The following is a 19,446-nucleotide window of genomic DNA, read 5'->3' as shown; positions in this document are numbered from 1 at the left end:
CCAACCTTCGGTGTCTACACATCGTCACTCATCGAGTGGCTCATTTTACAGCAGGCACATGTGGCCCAAGATCAGTGCTTACAGGCCCCCTGGCCTCATCCTGTCCGGTGCTAGCAACTGCTGGCTATACAGAGTGGTGGGAGAGCCTCCCGCCTACTGGTTTCAGCCCCAGTTGTGAGATTCAGGTGCTGTCCCATCAGATGCTGATGCTGCCAAATAACGGGTCCAGGAACCAAGGGAAGTGATGGTGGCAGTGGCCTCCAGATTAGAGGGTTTAGATTCAAAGAAGAATGCTTCCCCACAGGGGTGCACCTCTGGGTCACTGCAGATGGGCCTTAAATCTTGGGGAGGGCACCCTTCTCTGCTGAGGTTGGGTACTCCTCTTGGATGGGGTAGGGACACACCACCTGTCCTGTGCTCTCCTTTTCCTGTGCACAACCATCCAAGTGGCTACCACAGCTGACCAGCTCCCAACTCTATTGTGGGGCCTTCACATAGCGACAGGGTGGGACCAGCTGTCACTATCCCCAGAGTAACACCAGAGATAGAGACAGCTGGTCCCACCTTGGCCTTCAGGACTCTGATCCCTGAGTCCCAGCCACTGTTGGTTGAGGTGACCTGAGCTTAGACACTGTGCAGTTTCCTGGGCTTGGAACTTGGTTCTGGTTCCGGCCATCCCAGAAATCTGTCCCTCTGGCCCACTTCACAAATGGAAAAACCCCTGATGACAAGGGTGCAGTGTCTCGGCCGCCAGTCACCTTCCGCAGGCGCCAGCTGCTGAGGCCACTGGCTGGACATGACAGAACTGTACTGAATGGCACCTATTGTTCCCTGCATCCGGAGCCTGCAGAAGCTCCTGGTAGAGCGGAGATGCCTCACTGATGCACAGCCCTCCGTGTGACCCTCAGTGCTATCCCAGAGGGACACGCGCAGGATGTGTTAGATGGAGGACACAAGGAGTACTCAGCCTGTCAGGGTGGCTGATGCCCGCACCACCCCAGAGGCTCCCACCTTCCTTGGCTCCCCGAGAGAAAAGATACGGGGGACACATGTCAGGACTGGAGCACAGGTTGCAGAAGCTCTTGGTCAGGGCGGCCTGGCCCCTGACGCCAGGTGACCTGCTGAGTCATGTGGCTGCCACCCACCCCTGGTGAAACAGGGCGATCTGCATAGCTTGCCCCACACAGCTAAATAGGACCCGGTTTTCCTGTGGGTGCCTGGTGCGCTGCCTATAAACACACCCACCCGAGGGCTGGCTGGAGCCATGGACGGCATCCTGGGCCTGCCCTCTTTTTCCTGTCCCCACAGCTATTGTGACAAGTGACCAGATGCTCAGCAGACACATGCTGACAGCTTGATTGGAGCTGTGTGAAGGGCCCTGCTTTCTAGGAGCCTACCCTAAGCTGAAGGCAGGCCGCATGGTCCCCTTGGCCCCCTCTCTTTGTGACCTTGAACACAGCAAGCCTGCCCCCAGCTTGCCTCTCTCTGTGTCCACCCACACTCAGGTGTGCAAAAAGCCCCAGCAAGGGGGTGGCACGCCGTACCCAGCCCCACCCCAAATGAGCCAGGCCCAGCAGGAGGCCTGGGGTGGGGTGCGTTGGGTTACTGAATGGAGTGGGTCAGGGATGTGGGGGCGGGGCAGAGATGCCAGCCAGGCAGAGCTGCTGGAGGATCTTCAGGAGGACACCTGAGCGGCCAGGGGGGAATTTGAGAGCATGCAGCTGTGTGGCCAGAGCAGCCCGCTCCCCGCTGCACTCGCTGGGCTCTGCTGGGAACCCACTTGTCCTGCTGCACAACATCAGTGTGAACTTGCACTGCCTTTATGTTTCCGCCACATGCGAGACTCTCCCCCTTCCTGAGAAGTGGCGGTGCACACAGCCCCCACACGTGTTCTTGTGACCAGTGCTTCCGTGGAGGCCTCTCCTCCCTAGAGCTCTGCACACTTTGTCAGCCTTCTCACATATGCCTTGCAGGTGGGTACCAGCCCCTTTCTCAGAGGACTTAGACAGGGTGAGGTCTGGCCCTAGCTTACCCAGCAGGTGAGGTGGGTGCAGCAAGCCCATCCTGCCAGCCTCCAAACCTGGACTCTATCCTCCCGGTGACCTAGGTGGAGCCCCTAGCAAGGTCCCAGTCCTCTGTCCTTACCCTCCAAGGGCCCTGCTCTGAGCTCAGTGCACTGTGTGGATGAATGAAAACACAGCTCCCAGTAGAGGTGTGGCCCGGGCAATGGTCCCGGGGTGGTCTCTGAGCCCCGGATTCAGACAGAGCTCAGAACAGACTACCCACTTCCGGTCCACCTGCCCCCGCCCCTACCTGAGCCCTGCGGGGCAGCGCTGGACAGGATCCACTTAACCAGGCAGCAGCGCATCAAGGCCTGGCGGGTGAGCCGAGGCCTCTGCCACTTGACGCCGGGCTTCTTGCTTAGTGGTGTGAGTCTGGGGTCCCCCAGGAGGCTGCCGTCTGACATCTGCATCGCCTTCTGCAACAGGAACAGGCAGAGAGGCCCTGAACTTTTGCTCACAGAGAGGACCTCCATCCAAATTGTCTTCATCCTCACCAGCCTGACTTCCCGGGTGAGGCCATCATTCTTAACTCTGCCCAGGTCCTTGCCTTCCAGGGCCCGCAGTCCAGGCTGGAGTGTTCCAGAGGCCGCCAGATCGTCTCCTGCCCAGTGTCTCACCAGCCCAACTCTCTCTTCCCTTGGTCTGCGTGGCAAGGGCCACCTTGCAGTCACAGACAGCGGCCACTAGGAAAACAGCCCCTTCCCCCAAGACAGAGAAGGGGTGGAGAATGACAGTCAAGGCCACCCCATGCCCCCTCCCCCAACTCCTGTCCAGCCGCACCACTTGCCCTGTGAACACAGCACTCTTGTCCACGTGTCCGTGGAAAGTATATCCGCATGGCCGGGTGCACCGCCATGCGCTTTACAACCCAGTTACAAGTCACCTCCCCCATGAAGTCTCCCTGGGTCTGTGGGGGTGTCCACAGCTCACAACAGCATGGACTATGCAGTGAAACCCCTGGTTGGGGGCAGGGCCTATGGGTTCCCCACTTGGTACCTGGCCTGGCACATGGTAGGGCCCCTGGAAGGAGGGATGTGAGGTCCCGGCATGGGCCTGGTTGTCAGAGTTAGATGGTCCCTTGGAGGGCACATCGCCTGTCCTGACTGAAGCCCAGAGAAGGCAGTGATCCACACAGGGTCACACAGCATAGCTGGGCTTCTTTGTGTCACCCCCGAGCCCTCCATTTTTTTCCACCTGAGGCTAGGCGGGGCATCATGGAAGACCCCCAGCCTCCCCAGAGCGGACACCAAGAGTGCCTGGTGTCCCAAGCTGTGTAATTACCCCAATGAAGAGCTCACACACTTACTGGAGGGACCTCGAAGGGGGGTGTGGGGGGTATTCAGGGATGCCGGATGTGGATGGCCTGGAGTCATGGCAGAGGCTCTGAGCAGTGAGATTTGTTTTTCTACACTACTTTGAGCACCCCATCCTGTCTTCTAAAGCACCCATTGTCCTCAGTGCCCACACTGGTGGGAGGGTAGCCCTTCCAGGATGAGGCCCAGGGACAGTTATGTGTGGCCATCTGCAGTGGCTACAGTGGCCTCTTGGGACATCTATAGAGTCTAGTTTTTGACCTTGTGCCCTGCTCTCCTTCTGGAAACAGCTATGCTATGGGTGTGGCCTGGCCAACAGGGTCAATGCTACAGGCAGCCCCCAGGCTCATTCTATCCATGACATGGTCTGAGTGTTCGTTGTGGGAGGCAGCAGCATCCCTGGGTAGGTGGGTTGGTGGGCCAAGACGATGGCCACTGGGATGGTGGGATGACAATATCCTTCTACGGTTGGCTTGCTACATTTGCACAATCTTGATGAACGCTGGGTTGTCAAAAGACAAAAACAGACAGCTGTACAACCGGGTGGCTTCTGTGGAGGCAGAGCCGCGAACGTGAGCCGGCCTCGGTCAGGTCCCCAGGTAGCAGGGAGCAGATACTGATCCAGGCCAATCTTAGCTAGAATGAGCAGCAGGCAGCCTGGGCCAGTCCCAGCACCTGCCCCCCAACCCCCGCCCAGGGAGGACAGACAGCCAGTAGATAGATCAGAGCAAGGAGCAGGTGCTGGACGGCCAGACCCTCAGCCATGGCCCCCCAACAGAAGAGGCTGAGGGCACCTGGGCTGCTGGGGAACACTGACCCTGCTCCTGGCGCTGCCATCCCATGGGACCTGAGACTGGGCCTCCACTGGCCTCCTGGCTCTGCTGTCCCTGGATCCTAGAGTCTGGGGCTGGGACTGTCTCAGTCATGAGCTCCAGGTTCGAGCTCAGAGTGGAGGAGACTGTTGTCCCAGCTCAGGCCATATGCCCTGTCCCTGGCTGCACAGGGAACAGGAAAGCAGTGTCTGGCTGGCGAGACTATCTTATCGTGCCCACAGTAGGCACTTTCCCGAACACAGGGAGTAAGGAACACCCTACAAAAGTCCTTAAATTGTGCAAATGACTGGGTAAGGGGAAGCTGGTCTGATCATCCTGCAGGAGACCCCCCCAGGAGGCCTATATGCACTTGAGGCAGGGCACTTGGCCTCCTGGTCAGTTTTGGGTGAAGTGGCCACCTGGATAGGATGGTGACCAAATCCCTTATCCTGATTTTTGGGGTAGTCCCCCAGGCTGGTGCCCCTTCTGGGTCCCCCTCATAGTCATCCCCCCAGGCCACCTCCTAACATACACCTCCTTGGTAACACCCCCCACATTCCTCCCCTACTCCAAGGCTTACTCCAGCAATGAGGTGAGTGTGGGGGTCAAGGGTGCCCAGAGCTGCAGCAAAGCTGAGCACTTATCACCCCAATAGCGTAGAAAGAGGGGGCGAGCAGAGATAGACAGGGTCCTGGGGGCTGGGGATGCTGAGGGAGCCCCTTACACACACACATGTACACACATATGTGCAGTCTACACACAGGTCCTGTCTGGCTGTCAGGAACCTTCTCCATTATTAATGATCTTATTCAAGAGAGAAATGGCCTCGACGAATAAAGTCTTTATTTCATCCTGGGTGCCAGGGGGAAGAGGGGAGACAGGCAGCTAGTACTTCATTACTGCATGAATTCTTTGCTGTGGGCTCTGCACCTTTGTCCGTGGAAGACGTCAGAAGGAGAAACTGAGGTGGGCCTTAGAGCCTCGGGCAGGACCCATCCCTCTCAAGACAGTGCTGGTGCAGCCTGGCAAGGGTGCCCTGGGAGAGCCCACAGGTAGTCATAGGGATTTTCTCCTGTAGCCTGGACCTGAGCAGACGGGAGAAACCTAGCTAGTGGTCCTGGATACAGCCCGCCTGGGAAGGCTGGGAGGCCCCCAGGGCATGACCGAGAGCACCCTTTCTGCCTTCTAGTCCAGATCTCAGGGTCATCTCATCTTCATGACAACCCCAGAGGTGGCAACACCACTCACATTTCAAAGATGAGGAAATAAGTCCTGGAGAAGGCTTTCGGGCCAGGCCACACTAGTGGCTCACCATCTCCTGGAGACACCTCAGACATTGGGGAGGGCTCCCCAGCCCACTACCCACATCGGAGTCACTGTTTTCTAAGGTCCTGCTGCGCTTCTGGACTATGGAGGCCCAGTGTGTGTCCCTTCTGGTGGGGAGGGTCGGGTGGGGGTGGCTGGAGCCCTAGGCCAGGTCTCCCACCAGGCTCAGGGCCAGGATCTCCCTGTGAGGCGGGTGTAGGGTCCTTATAGTGACTGGAGGAGGAGCCCAGGGTGGAGAAGCTGGCAGGGCCATATCACCACCAGGAAGGGCCGAGTCCTGAGGCCTGAGCCCATCAGACCTCGGGGAGGAGAAAGGAGGAGGGACCCCTGGATCATCCTCATGAATATTTGACATTTGTCCTGTCTGGAAGAGGGTCTGACTGGCTGTGGGGACTGTAGGTTGCCACACTGGCTCCCTTCTCTGATTGGGAGGAGCCCTTAGAGGTGACACTTCACCCTTCAGCCTATGAGGCCTCACCTCTGTATGGAGGAGGGCTGGGTCAGGGAGAGGACCTCAAACAAGTTAAATCCTATCCAGCCCCTGCTCAGAACCCCAAGGGTTTCCCTGTGCATTTCCAATAAAACCCCAGTGCCCTCGTCCCCTGCAAAGCCCCACCGCAGGCAGACCTGGGCAGCCTCCTCTCATCCTCCTGCCCTATGCTTCACCTCAGCACCTGCTTGAACTTATCCTACCCAGAAAGCATTTGTTTTTTGGTGCCATGCCAGCTCTGAGAGTTGGGCCGAGCCTGCTCGTGAGCAGCTCCTCCCATCAAGTAAGTGCCCAGCACCTAGCAGGCCTTCTCTTACACAGTCCAACAGTAAAAGAACAGAGTGTCAGTTAGGACAGGTGTACTTAACACCCGGGCCATGGACCAATACCAGTCTGTGGCCTGTTAGGAACCGGGCCGCACAGCAGGATGTGGGCGGCAGACCAGCAAGCGAAGCTTCATCTGTATTTGCAGCCGCTTCCCAGCACTAGCATGATCGCCTCATCACCTCAGCTCCACCTCAGATCATCAGGCATTAGATTCTCATAGGAGCACCAGACCCTAGTGCCAGAAAGGTTGGGCACCACTGAGTTAGGAGATGGTAAAGCCGTGCACAGACAGCTCCCCGAGGAAGATGCACACACAGGTGGCCAAAAAGCACATGAAAAGACGTTCAACATCATGAGCCATCAGGGAAGCGAAAACGAAAACGATCATGAGGTGGCGGCTTGTACCTATCGGAACAGCTATAATAAGGAATAGTGACAGTACCAAATGCTGGCGATGACACAGAGAGACTGCCTCACTCTGACATTGATGATGGGGATGTAAAATGCTTTAGCCATTCTGGAAAACAGTTGGTAGCTTTTTTAAAAAAGCAAACATGCAACTGCCATCCAGCTCGGCAACTGCTCCCTTGAGCATTCATTCTGGCAAACAAAGCCTATGCACAGATGGATGTCCACAGTAGCTTCACCGGTAATGCTCCAAGCTGGAACCGTCCCTGACATCCTTCACTGGATGACTGGTTAAGCAAGCTGGCCCATCCACACCATGGAATACTATGCAGCTATCAAAAGGAACAGATCGTTGCTATGCGCACCGAACTAGATGAACCTCCAGAAAATTATCCCGAATGAAAGAAACCAATCTTGAAAGGCCACATACCATACAATTCTATTTGTACAACATTTTTAAATGACAAAATTTTAGAGATGGAACAGATTACTGAGCCAGCAGTTATCTGCAAGGGGGAGAGGTAGAAGGGAGGGAGGTGCGACTATGCAAGGGAAGCACCCAGGTCCTCGGTGGTGGAACTGTGCTTTACTAGGTCTGTGGTGGTGGGAACACAAAGCTGTGTGTGTGATGAAACACACACACACACACACACACACACACACACACACACACGCAAGCACATGGAAAACCAAGGAGGTCTGGATGAGATTGGTGGACTGCATCACTGTCAGTATCCCACTGCCATCTTGTACTACAGTTTTGTAGGATGCTACCAGCGCCAGAGCCAAGGAGGGTACACAGAACCTCTCTGCGTATTTTTTAAAACTGCATGTGTATCCACAATTATCTCGGCAAAGTTTCAATTAAGAAATGCTCTCGTAAGCACAAGAGTATAAAAAATACAAACACATACAAAACCCTCATAAATATTCATGAGTGGCCAAGTTCAAGTCCCCTTATACTCCCCATAATTCACCTGAGAATTTCTCTCCTCCTGCTCCTGCTGGATGCCAGCATCACTGTAATAAGGCGCAGAGCTGTCCTTCCTCCATGGGCCTCAGGGGATAGCCAGGGTTGGGTGACATAAACCAATGGAGCCAGAAGATCTGGGCCCTGAGGTCAAACCAAGTCTCCAGTGATACATCTGGCAGTGGGGGCATTCTGGGCCAAGTCCCAGCCATGGCCCTAGGCTGGCCCTGGGGACTGCAGTCTCCTCTGAGGCCCACAAGTTTCCCTCAAGGGCAGATGCTGCTAGAGGGCAAGGCCATGCCCTGACCCTTACCCCAAAGCTCTGAGACTTGCAGCTCCTGCCCAGCCAGGTGCCAGTGGGCCAGTGGCAGGTCTCAGTGTCCTTCTAAGTCCCCTGGCCTGTGGGCAGCAGGGAAGGGACAGAAAGGGTACCGCATGGAGGTGGACCTATTATGTGCCAGGCACCAAGTTAGGAGTTTGGAGCAGCTGCTTCATTTCATGCTCACACCAACCTTTGGGAGTCCCTTAGATGCCCCCCCTCCAAATGACCCAACTGAAGCAGACATCCTGTACTCAGTTATTATGTCCTCTCACCAAGCCCCTTATTGCACTGGGTACTCTCACTCCCTCAAGGTCAGGAAGGAGTCAACCTAATTCACTCAACTTCAGGTGGGCTTGGCTGTTGGTCACTGGCCTTAGTGCGTGGGGCCGTATCCCTGGGCACCAGGGAGCTGCCCCTGGCTGGTATAGGAGCTGACCTAGCTCCCCTCTAGTCCCTGACTACTCTGTCCTTGCTTTGTATTTGAGGCATTGTTATGGTTACCTTGGAGGAAGAAGTGAACTGATAAAACAGTCAACTGCTAAATTACCAAGTAGATAAGGGCACAGGAAATGACTCTGTTCTGGCTTTAAGTAGCCTGGAAACTTAAACTTTTGACTCTCCAGCTTCACCTGGAGACATACATATAAATCATATAGCTAACCCTCTCATCTCCGCTCAAAACACTTAGGAAAGAATGTTCTAGATCACCCGGCATCCATCAACCAGACCACCTGGCATCTGGAAGATTATTGTCTGGCCCCAACCAGAGGCTGAGAATGCAGCACTGATTCTTCTCAGGAAGGCACCTTTTTCTGTAAGATCTCCCAGCTTCTCTTTCTCCTTCAGAACACTCGGCATTGCCTAGTTGCATTTCCGGTTTATGAACCCTAAGACCCTTGAATAAATCCTCACCACTTATTTCTAGGTGGAGCCTCCTGGTTCATTTCTGCTTGGGTGACACCACTTCAGTGACTGCTACCGGCTACCCATTTATGATAATGTTTTATAGTCCCTTTCAAGTAAATCTATTAAAGTTAACTTAAATAAAAAACAAGAAACTAGCTCAGATAAGGCAGATGAGGCGAAAATCAGTAAAAGTGAAGTTCAAGCAGTGAGGAAACTTGGAGGCTGTGAGGCCCACTCACCTCAGCCAGCTGAGTACTCGGGTCTGAGCTGCCCCACACAGCATCCACTCATCCCACGTGGTACTGAGCCCTTGAAATATGGCTACTTTGAGATGTGCTGCCAATGCGAACACACTCTAGATTTCGAATCCTTACTTACTAGAGTGCGGAATAGTGCGTGAATACTTTTTATGTGGATTGAAATGATAGTATTTACATTGGGTTAAATAAAATATATTATTAAAAACAATTTCACTTTTAAAAACAACTTTCTTTAATGTTCCTACCTGAACATTTAAAATGCACCTGGGGCTCCCATTACGTTTCTATTGGCCAGCGTTGTGCTGGAGGTTCTCGGTGCCACAGGCTGGTGGTTTGGGGCAGACTCCTCCTGTCAGGGCGCACCCTGCCCCCAGCCCCTCTCTGTCACCAGGTCCCAGCTAGAGTCAGGCAGAGTGGTTTCAGAAAGAGAGCCTGGTGGAGAGTGCAGGAGGGCTGGGGGACAGTGAGGCAGAAAGCCAACTTGGTAGGCTGAGTCCAGAGAGAAAGAGGGGCTGAGCTGGTCCCAGGCAGTGGGGTGCCAGGCAGAGACATGTCTACGGCAGGTATTTTGGATCTGCGGTAGCTGTGGGTGGTGATAGAGGGGTCCAGGGTACCCCTTGGTGACTGTAAAACCTGTCACCTCAGAGAGTTAGAAAGAAAACTCATCACGCCTTCCAGCCATGTGGAATGTGGCACAGACTGTCCACTAAGAGTACCACGTCCAAGTCTTTACCACGTGGCAGAGAGAGGCCAGGTGGTTTTAGACAAGGTGCGAACCCAGACATTCACCGCACAGCTCCTTGTCGCCCACAGGTCCCTGCTCAGCAGGCACAGCTTCGATTTGTGGGGGCCCAGCTGGCCAGGCCATTAGGGGTATGCGAAGTGAGGCCTCTGGGCAGCTAGTTCACTCTGGTTCTCAAGAGCCCCAGAGTAGCTCGAGGAGGCTTGGTAGAGGCAGCCTGCGAGCACAGCTGCCTGCCAGGGTCGGTGCACAAGGGACGCCAAGGGGGTCCCAGTGCGCCCCAGTATGATGCCCAGGCTCCTTCCCCGGAGATAATGTCACGTGAGTAGATGCACATGCAGAAGGTATGCTAGCGTCTCCCAGATATTTACAGACACTATGGATGTGAAGCAGCATGAACAGCGGCCACCAGGACCCACCACTGCATGACCAGATGCCAGTTCAGAAGATGCACTTGTCCAGGCAGGGGTGGGTTTCAGGCTGGTTAACATGACTTCAGGTGGTCGAGTGCCATGGAGACAGGTTCGAGTCAGCCTGACAGGAACTTGTTTCCGGGCCCTTGCCTCAGTCCTGGACAAAGCACTCGGCCACTCTGAGCCTCAGTGTCCTCATCTGTCAAATGGGAATGACAGCACTGTGGGGAGGGCTAACCAAGGTGACATACACAGAAGCCCCAGGTGGAGCAAGGATCACCCCTTCAGGCTTCTGCTGCCCGGTGAGGGCCCAGCTGCAAGGGGCAGGGCCATCGTGTGACTTGGTGTCCTGTATGAAAGCCTCTCAGTCCATTGAAAAGAGCAGCTCAGGTTTAGAGATCGTGGCTCGACCTTCTCGTTCTCCGTAGGAGGGCTGCCAGGGGGCTAGGGCCCGAGGCCAGCTGGGGACACACACAGCCTGCTCAGAGTGGGGCTGCTTGGCCCTGTCTGCTGTTGCTGTAGTGCAGGCTGGCTCAGTAAGCGCCCACTTGTCACCTACTCTATTTCCATCACTTGGGACAGATGGCAGGAAGCGGCGGTGGGCGTTGTATCGTGAGGCCCCAGGATTTGGGATGGGGAAGCTTCTGGGCTCCTTAATTCTCCATCCACCCCTGGGTTGTGACAGATGCGGACCTGGCAGCCTGCCTAGTGAGTGGGCTGGGTATGTCACAAGTCCCTGCAGACACTCACATGTGCATGTGTGTGAGCACACACGCACGCACGCGCACACACGCACACACCACTGGGCCCCACCCCTCTCAGGGCACTGGAGCAGGCGCAGGGAGAACTAGGTTGTCCCTGCGTCTGATGGCTGCCACCTTGGCCAGGACCCCTGTCGCCACCCCTTTGTGCCCAGGTGGCAAGGGCGTCTCACTGACCCAGGGGCCCAGCGTTGTGGCCCCTCCAGCTTCCCCCAGCCATGAGAGAGCAGCAGCCCCGACAGTTCCCTCATCACTCAGCTCCCACCTCGTATAGGCTGTGCTGAGTGGGCGAGGTAGGGCCACGTTTGTCTAAGTGGTCAATGGTTTTCCCCGGGAAAATGGGGAGACCTGGCACAGTTGCTGCATAACCTGCCCGAGGGCACGTGGCCAACACGCGAAGGGGCTGGGACTGATGCTGGGTCACCTGTGCAGAGTCAGGTTAACAGCCCCCCATGTAGCTGCATTACCTCCCAGGCAGTCTTCCTTTCCGGGACAGAGCCCCAAATGATGGGGACTGGTCACTGTGACAGGCCCATTGTATGTGGCGGGGGCACAGCAGGATCTGCGTCCTGGTGCTTGGTGGTGGCCCCACTGGTTGGCATGGACCCCAACCTCAGGTGGGGCTGAGCAGAGGCTATGAGTGCACCTGAGGCCCAGACTGGGAGACCAAGACCCAGGGAAGGGAGGGCCCTGCCCAAGATCACAGAGTCAATGGCACAGAGTCAGGGCCAGAAATGGCTCTGCGGGATCACTGCCCAGAGTGCCCATCTTGAGAAAGATCTTAAAATGTGGCCAGGATGGGCTGGGCCCAGGCCTGGCATGTGAAGCAGCAAGGGGACTTGGGTTTGCCTCTTGCTTGCCCTGGAGGAGCCCATGAGAAGGAGGTGGGGGTGGCGGGGGCAGTGGGCAGGGCTGGAGAGGAGGCCAGCGAGTACCAGCAGCTGCTGTCACAGTCATGGACCAGCCTCTAGCCTGATGAGGGGTGGGAGGGGGAACTAGGCGGAGACCCAAGGCAGCAGATCCAGGGAGGCTGGGAGGCGAGCAGGCCCCCTGTCAACAGTCCTGCCTTAGCTCCGCTCAGCCCCACCCCTACTCTGGCACCTGCAGGGCCCCTGGGTCCTCTCCCTGCCACATGGCTGCTCTGTGGTTCTAGGACATGGGCCGATCAATAGCTGACAGATGCACCTGTTGAGGGGAACATCAGCCAGCTGCAGATGGGGAGCTGGCAGGGGGAGGGACTGGGGAGGACTGGGGGTATCCAGCACAGTGACTCACTTCTCAAGGCCCCTCCTTCCTGTCCTGGGTCTGAACCAGCAATGGAAGACCAGCCAAGTTCTTGCACTTCTTCTGTCTTTGCCTTGGAAACCAAGGCTGCCCTTGCAGAGGCCGTGTCCAGGGCTCTGCAGCTGTGCCTGGGCCTCTGGAGACACCTTGGGGTGGGGTGGGAAGAGTACGTGGCCCCAAGCCATACCATACTGAGTCCACTCTTGGAGAGGTTTCCATAAGGGAAAGGATCCTGAATCCAAAACCCCGAGCTCCATTCCTTTGCAGCTCTGCACCCACAGCCCAGGAAGGGGCAGTGGCAGCTCTAGGGGGCATGGCTGGTCCAGGAGATGTGGCAGGGGTGGGGTCTGCCTGTGTTCACTCACCAAAAGGTTCAGAGTGTGAGGGCCACAAGCACATGGAGCCAGGCCCCAGCTGGGATGCGGCCCCTCTCGGCCTACCAGTCCCAGGCCTGTCCTCTCCCCTGTAAGACAGAGCAGGGTATAAACCCCAGAAATGGCACTGTGTAGCTTGCAGTTCAGGGTAGGCCACAGATTCCTTGTCTCTCAAATGGGTACAATGCCAAGAGCTACCTTGAGGGCCACATGAGGGTCCAGGGAGATGATGCAGGTACAGGGCCAGCCCTGAACTTCTCCCAAATGCCACCTGGAGAAGTTAGGTCTTACTTCACCCCTGTCACAAGCCAGGCAGATTGCCGTCTTCGGAAATGGTGGAGCTAACAGGGCCCACCTCCTTCAAGTTCTCCACTCCACAGAGAGGCGGCCAGCGGGCAGGTAGAGGTTCCCGGCACATGTGGTTCTCCTGGAGGCCAGGATGGCAGGGACGCCCTTCTCAACAGATCCTGTGATTCTGTTCATTCCACTCATGGAGTTCTACCTGGGTGCTGTGCTGGGAGGGCCGCTCCCTCCTCAGTGTCTGCAGAGGGCGGTGGCCATACCTGCCCTCTTGAGCTGCAGCGGGGACCAACGAATGACTGGGGGTGCATGCAGGAGGCCGAGGACTAGTCCCCAGTTATTGGAGGCAACTGCGGACTGTGGTAGTGACGGGCAGCTGAGGGCAGATCAGTGGGCCAACTCCTAGCCTGTGCCCTGACCTGCAGTCCCTGCTGCCACTAGTGTGGAAGGTCGGTTTTCCACAACCAGTCCCCCTGGTGACCTAGGTGAGTGACCCAGGGACGACCTCCCCAAGGACCACTGTCCCTGCCTGGCCAGAAGGTGAGGGGCCTGCTCAGTCTCTGGCCGGACCAGCCACAGGAAGACCCCAGGCAGGCGGGCCCAGCAAGGTCTACTAGGGAAGGAGCCAGCTGTGGGGGAGGGCGGATGGCAGCGAGGGGTCACAAGGGCCAAGGGGAGGGCGGCTGTACCTGGAGGACTCCAGCCACTCACTGCCCCTCCCCCATCTGGGTGGGGCTGCCAGGTTCCCCGGTGAGCTCCAGGCAGTTTGTGCCAGTAGAGTAAAGGCAAAAGTAGGGGCACTGTCCCCTGGCTGGGAAAACTTGAAGTGACAGGAGAGAAATCACCTTTTCGATGTACCCCATTGCTATGCTCAAAGAATTTCACATCATCACTGTTAACTCCCCGGGCCTCCGTGGGAGATGGGCCAGACAGGGCAGGGGTGCCTGGGCTCTGGACAGTGTGTCCTGAAGTCAGCCACAAGCCTACTCTTGGCCACCTGTCTCCATGGATGAAAGAATCTCTCAGGGATGGGAAGTGGGAGGACTGTGAGATGCCAGCCCGGCCTCCATCCTTTTTTACTCACAAGGCCCTGATTGTATTTGGGTCTCTTTGCCCTTCCTTCTTTCTCTTTCTTGCTGCCCGCATGTGCTAGCTGGAGCTCCCGTAGCCACGCTGGACCCTAAGGTAACCTCAAGAACGGGAGCCGGGGGGCCAGATGGAGCGAGTCCCTGCTGCTCCACCCCCACCCCACCACACCGCCCCCGCTTTGGGCCGGCTCTCCGCTGCCTCCCTCTGGACTTTTGCTTGAGAGAGAAGTGCAACCAGCCTCCTTCAAATCGCGTTACCAGGGGCGGTTGGTTGCCAGAATAACCTCGGTGCTTCTTGCTTCCAAAGCGAGACTATCCCAGACGTGAGAGGGGTCAGCAAGGCCTCAGGACACACAGTCTGAGTGGCAACTGGATTTCAGGGTCAGCTTATTTTCCTTTCACTTGTCCTCTTTCATTTAATTGTTCTTCATCCTTCCTGAAACCCCTCACCATTTCCAGAACTCTCTTCCAGGCATTTTCTTTGATTCTCTCTCTCTCCAACCTCCTAACAGCCCCCAGACTGGGAACTATTAGTGCTGGTCCTTGTTAGGGGTCTCAGGGCCTTTTAGGAAGTAGCATTCATCCATTCCTTGAATAATTAAAAGGTGCATCCATTGACCAGCCCTCTCAGCTCTCAGCCTCCTCCGCAAGGGCTCTGGGGCCCAGGCTCAGGGGCACCCAGTCAGCAGGACCAGATGCTGGCTGACCCACACTCCTCTGCCCAGTTTCATCCCACAAACACCTAAAGCCTCTCTCACCCAAAGGGGTCCCAGGAGTCTAGCCGGGCCACCCCAACACTTACTTTCCCCAAAGCAACTCTACAGGGGGCAGCAGGGACAGACTCAAAGACATTGGCACAGTGAGGCTCCCTGGTCCATGGCAATCGGCATAAGCCCCTGCCCCCTCCCCATGGGCCCCCAGCCCCGCGCCTACCTTGGCCCGCTGCATCCTGGGCACAGAAGGAAACTGTGGCCGGCCTCTCCTCCTCGCAGCTCAGGAGGTCCGGACTACCAGGCAGGGCTGGCCACCACCTCATGTTTGCTTGGACTGGCGGCTCTTCACCCGCCCCCTGCCCACCCCTCCCCGCCTGCCTGTGTACCCGCTCCACCCCTTCTGCTCTGCCTCCTCTCTCTCTCTCTCCCGTCTCTCTCTCTCTCTCTCTCTCTCTCTCTCTCTTTCTCTCTCTTTCTCTCTCTCTCTCTCTCTCTCTCACCACCTCCCTCCCAGGCAGTTAGCTCTCTGTGTCAATCACCCCCAATCCTGCCCTCTCAGCCTGTTGAAGTCCTGCCCCCCATTTGGCTCTCTGGGTCTCCCCCCTGCCCTGTCACAGGGTGTCTCCCTGTGCCACCCCCTCCATCTCTTTTTCTAACACGCATACTGTCTGCTGCCCCCTTGCTTATGGGGAGGGGTAGGGTGTGGTGGGGGAGGTCCAGAGAACCCAGGCTTGAAGAGAGCCTTGCTGTGAGTTCTTGCCCCACGAGGCAGGAGCGCAGGAGGGGGCAGCCCTCCTCTCCCTGCTCCCCACTCCAGCCCTGCAGAGCTATACCGCAGACCTAGGGCTATGCATCACCGTCAAAACTCAGTGCCCCTTAGCCGCCCCTGGCATCTACCGCATTCTCCCTGTGGCGACATTATTCTGTGGCACCTGTTATACAATGGTCTCCCCATGCAGAGATGGTGACAGCCACCAGGGCCATGTCACATGGGTCACACACAGGGGTCTTTCCACGTCGTTCATCTGTCCCCCTTAACTACCTCCTTTTTACCCATTGTGGGGCCTCGTGGTGTGGGAGTCCTCCCCGTTAGCCTGTCTCTCCAGGGTCTGTCAGCTGTTCCCCCCGGGTACCAGCTTGGGACCCCATTTGGGTGGCAGAGGGACCTCCCTAGAACTCTGGAGTTGGAGGAAAGAGGTCAGGGCCCCAGGGCATCCTTAGGAGGCAGGCAGACTCATGGGTATTAGCTTGGCCCCCAAGGAGACTACCTGGGATCCACATACCCCAAACCTCCCCCAAGTTCTCCTTTGCTGCATCGAGTGTCAGCCTGCACTAGTGGTCCCCATGGAAACAGAGCCCTGTGACACCCTCCCCAACAGCAGGCACAAGGCGCTGGCACGCCCTTTTTTTTTTTTTTTTTTTTTCCAGCCAGTTTGCTCCAACTCTCGGATGGGCAGGGAAGACAGTGGCCTGGAGCTGCTGCCCCCTTGGGCGTGAGGGGTGCATCCAGAGAGGAGGTGGCCCAGGTGTCAGCCAGCCAGACTTCCAGGACCGGCAGGGTCCTGGGAAGAGGTTTAGGAAGCCCCTCCTGCAGCTGTCATTGGAGGCTGAGCGGCTGGGGAGCCCAGGGACCTTCCACCTGGAGGCCTGTGGCTCTGAGCAAGCTCCCACTGAGTCCTCATGGTGACCCTGGGAGGAAAACGTCTTATCTCACCCAACGATGATGAAAGTGAGATCTAGGAAAGTTAAAGGACTTGCCCAGGGTCAAAAGCTAGAAAGTGACAAAGCCGGTTTCTTTCACTCCAAAGTGAGCAAGGGGCCGAGATCTCGCCCCATCTCCTAGGTGCTACACACCAGCTTGGAAACTTGCCATTAGGCCACCAGGACCAGGATGGCCTGGCCTCACCTCTGGCCTGGCTCAACTGGGTGGGACCAAAAAGCTCACCCTCAGGCCAATATTGCCCTTTGCAGTCACCTGCCTGCCACTTGGCACATCCACTGAACTTCTGAGACTCAGAAATACTTTCTTCTTTGAGTTAAGGAGCCTCAAGCTGTGACAGGACAGGCCTAGGACATCTGCCTCCCCCATCAGGTCCCCATGCCTTTGGCCTTGGAATCTCCCATTGCAGCTGTCACCAAAAGGTGCCCTGGGCAGGTAGGGTTGTGGGTTGGTGGGCATGTGGGACCAGAGGGCTTTCTCCCCACGTTGGCAGTTTCCACAGACTGTCTGGTAATGTCAGAGCCAAAAGCGGTTATGGATTGAAGGCCACAGATGACCCGCCTGGTCGACATGAACACTTCAGCCTATTAGGTCTTAGCTGTGGGTTTTCTCACATTTTGGGGGTTGGGGTAAGGATGAGGGAGTTTAGAGGGGGAAGGAAGAGTCGTTCAAGCCTAGAGGAAGGTTGAGTTTCCTTCTGCTTCATTGCCTTTATGAGGAAGTAGCAGTGGACCATGTCAGCTGGCTGGGGCCCTTACTCTTCTTCCATCCTGGTGACAGGGCTCACAGGACCCCACCCACAGGTCTTGAGGTCTCTGGGCCTTTCTCCGCTGCTGCTCAGAGTGCTCTCAATCCAGGCCCAAGGTCAAGCCCTGCTCCTCGGGTGCCCCCAAAACAGATCCATGGAATCCCAAGTCTGTATCCTTCTCCTGGGCCTTGGCTCTACCTGTCCCTGGCTAACGTGGGGCGGGCAGGAGAAAGACAGAGACAGACAGAGATAGGGAGAGAGGGAGAGAGGTGCTCAGCAGCTTCGGGGTTTTGGCCCTTGCCCACCAAGGGCCATTAGCCGTGAACAAGGCCCCTCTGGGTAGAGGTGGGTCTCACCTGGCATATGGACCTCAAGAAATGCCTGTTGCCCTAAATCAGCCCTCCCTTGGATGCCTCAGCCCTTGGGTGTCATCATGAGCCAGTGACAGCTATGGAACTGGAAAGCCACCTGATGCAGCCTTATCTGCGCCTCCCATTGGCCCTTGAAATCTCTCCTGCTGCCAGCCCACCTGCCCTCCCACAGCTGGATGGAAACCCAGCAGGCCTTCTGCTTGGGACGGAGACTCCAAAGTTCTTTATTACCTCACATCATATGGCATTCTTGGCCCAGGTCCAGGCCTCCTGCTGTGCTAGGTGCCCAACCAGCTCAGGCTGCTATATGAGCCCATCCTGGAAGCCTGAAGTCAAAGAGGACATCTGTCTCTCCTGTTGGGCTCAGGTCGCCTCCTGAAAATCCCCTCCTCCAGCCTCCACACCTGACTCCTGGGTCCCCTCAGTGTGGTGGAGGTTCAGGTGCCTAAATTCTGCATTCCTTGTAGCAGAAGTCAGGGCTAGGTGAGGTCGCCTCCTCCCCGCCCCGCCCACCTTCTTCCCACCTGGTGCTGCAGTGCTCAGGTCGTGTCTGTAAGAGGGGTGAATGCTAACCTCTCCGGCAGGGGCACGCCCAGGCAGTGCAAGGAGGGACTGGGGGCCACAGGCTTCACCCCAGCAGCATGTGGCACATGGACCACACTGGCCACCGGCCTTAGGGCACTGGGAGCTAAGTGCAATGGGGGAAGACACTGGGATGGCGGAGGGCACTGTCCATGACCACCTGGGGCAGCCTCAGGCTGACCCCAGGGAATTCAGATATTGCTTGAAATGCCCCAATTATCAGCTGGTTCCTTTGGGGACATGTACTCAGCCCACAATCGGCCTCGATGCCTTATTTTTCTCAACCATAAACAGGTAAATTGTGGCGCCAGCCTCTTAGTTAATTCACATTGAATGCTTAGCACTTTCTGGTTTATACTCACAGCTCTGTCAGTGTTAGTCTGTCCCCAGGTAGCCTGAGCAGGCCCCTAGTCACATGACCCTTCCTTTGCACACCTGAGCCAGCCAGAACTACCCTGGCCAGCCACCTGAAACCTCAGGCCCACGTGGCATTTCTTTGGCAGAGGCTGCAACTCATAGCTCATGGGGATGTGATCGGGGGTGGCCAGGCCAAAGCATCTGGCAGAACTCCCAGGGCCTCCAATCTGTCATCCCTCCTGCCACAGGGATAGCAAGGACATATAGTAAATCTCCTTGGAGACAGGGCCTCCCTCCCACACACTCACAGGGAAGGGGGACTGTCAGCACGCCCAGGAAGGAACCTCAAGGGTTACCAGGACCAGGGGCTTTGAATCCGAACCTGAGCTGGGCTTCGACCTTGAACCAACCATGTGGCTTCTCAGAGCTTTGTTTTCTTAATGGGAGACAAGGATGGTCCCCATCCGCTTCGGGGAATTTGGGTAACAGATGACATGGTGGCCAAGGGGCTTTGTTTCACACTTAAAGCAGGATTCACATTTAAGGATCCCAGTATTTTTAAATTAGGGAAATATGTAGCATATTTTTCTCTGTGGTTATTTCTATCTCTCTGTCACCTGCCAAGTGCCACCCCCATCCATTGCCAGGTAACCAGAGCTTACAGCCACACTCTCCAAATTAAGCTCTCTGGAAAAGTCAGTGTCCTACTGGCTGGGGCCAGGGTTTCAAAGAGCTCAAAGAGAGGCAGCCTTCTCTCACTTCGTACGGTAAGTCAGGTTAATTTTCAGGATTATAC

At 56.5% G+C, this 19,446-nt stretch overlaps 1 protein-coding gene across 5 annotated transcripts in view; it reads right to left on the bottom strand.

Annotated features, from left to right (window-relative positions):
- KCNIP3 (potassium voltage-gated channel interacting protein 3) overlaps positions 1 to 15,213 on the bottom strand; it is a 59,339-nt gene extending 44,126 nt beyond the window's left edge. For 4 of the 5 annotated variants that reach the window (XM_016142912.2, XM_016142913.2, XM_016142914.2 and 1 more), the window contains exons 1-2: positions 15,093 to 15,213; positions 2,314 to 2,479 (exon numbers count right to left, since the gene is read on the bottom strand). In XM_016142912.2, the coding sequence (XP_015998398.2) occupies positions 2,314 to 2,479; positions 15,093 to 15,107 (181 nt within the window). In that variant the 5' untranslated portion in view covers positions 15,108 to 15,213. The remainder of the gene's footprint in view (positions 1 to 2,313; positions 2,480 to 15,092) is intronic. The other variant, XM_036224489.1, reaches the window with a different exon arrangement.
- Between the last annotated feature and the right edge of the window lie 4,233 nt (positions 15,214 to 19,446).

Source organism: Rousettus aegyptiacus, unplaced genomic scaffold, assembly GCF_014176215.1.
Source record: "Rousettus aegyptiacus isolate mRouAeg1 unplaced genomic scaffold, mRouAeg1.p scaffold_m13_p_7, whole genome shotgun sequence".
Lineage (NCBI taxonomy): Eukaryota > Metazoa > Chordata > Mammalia > Chiroptera > Pteropodidae > Rousettus > Rousettus aegyptiacus.
This window is presented reverse-complemented; position numbering and strand designations above follow the sequence as displayed.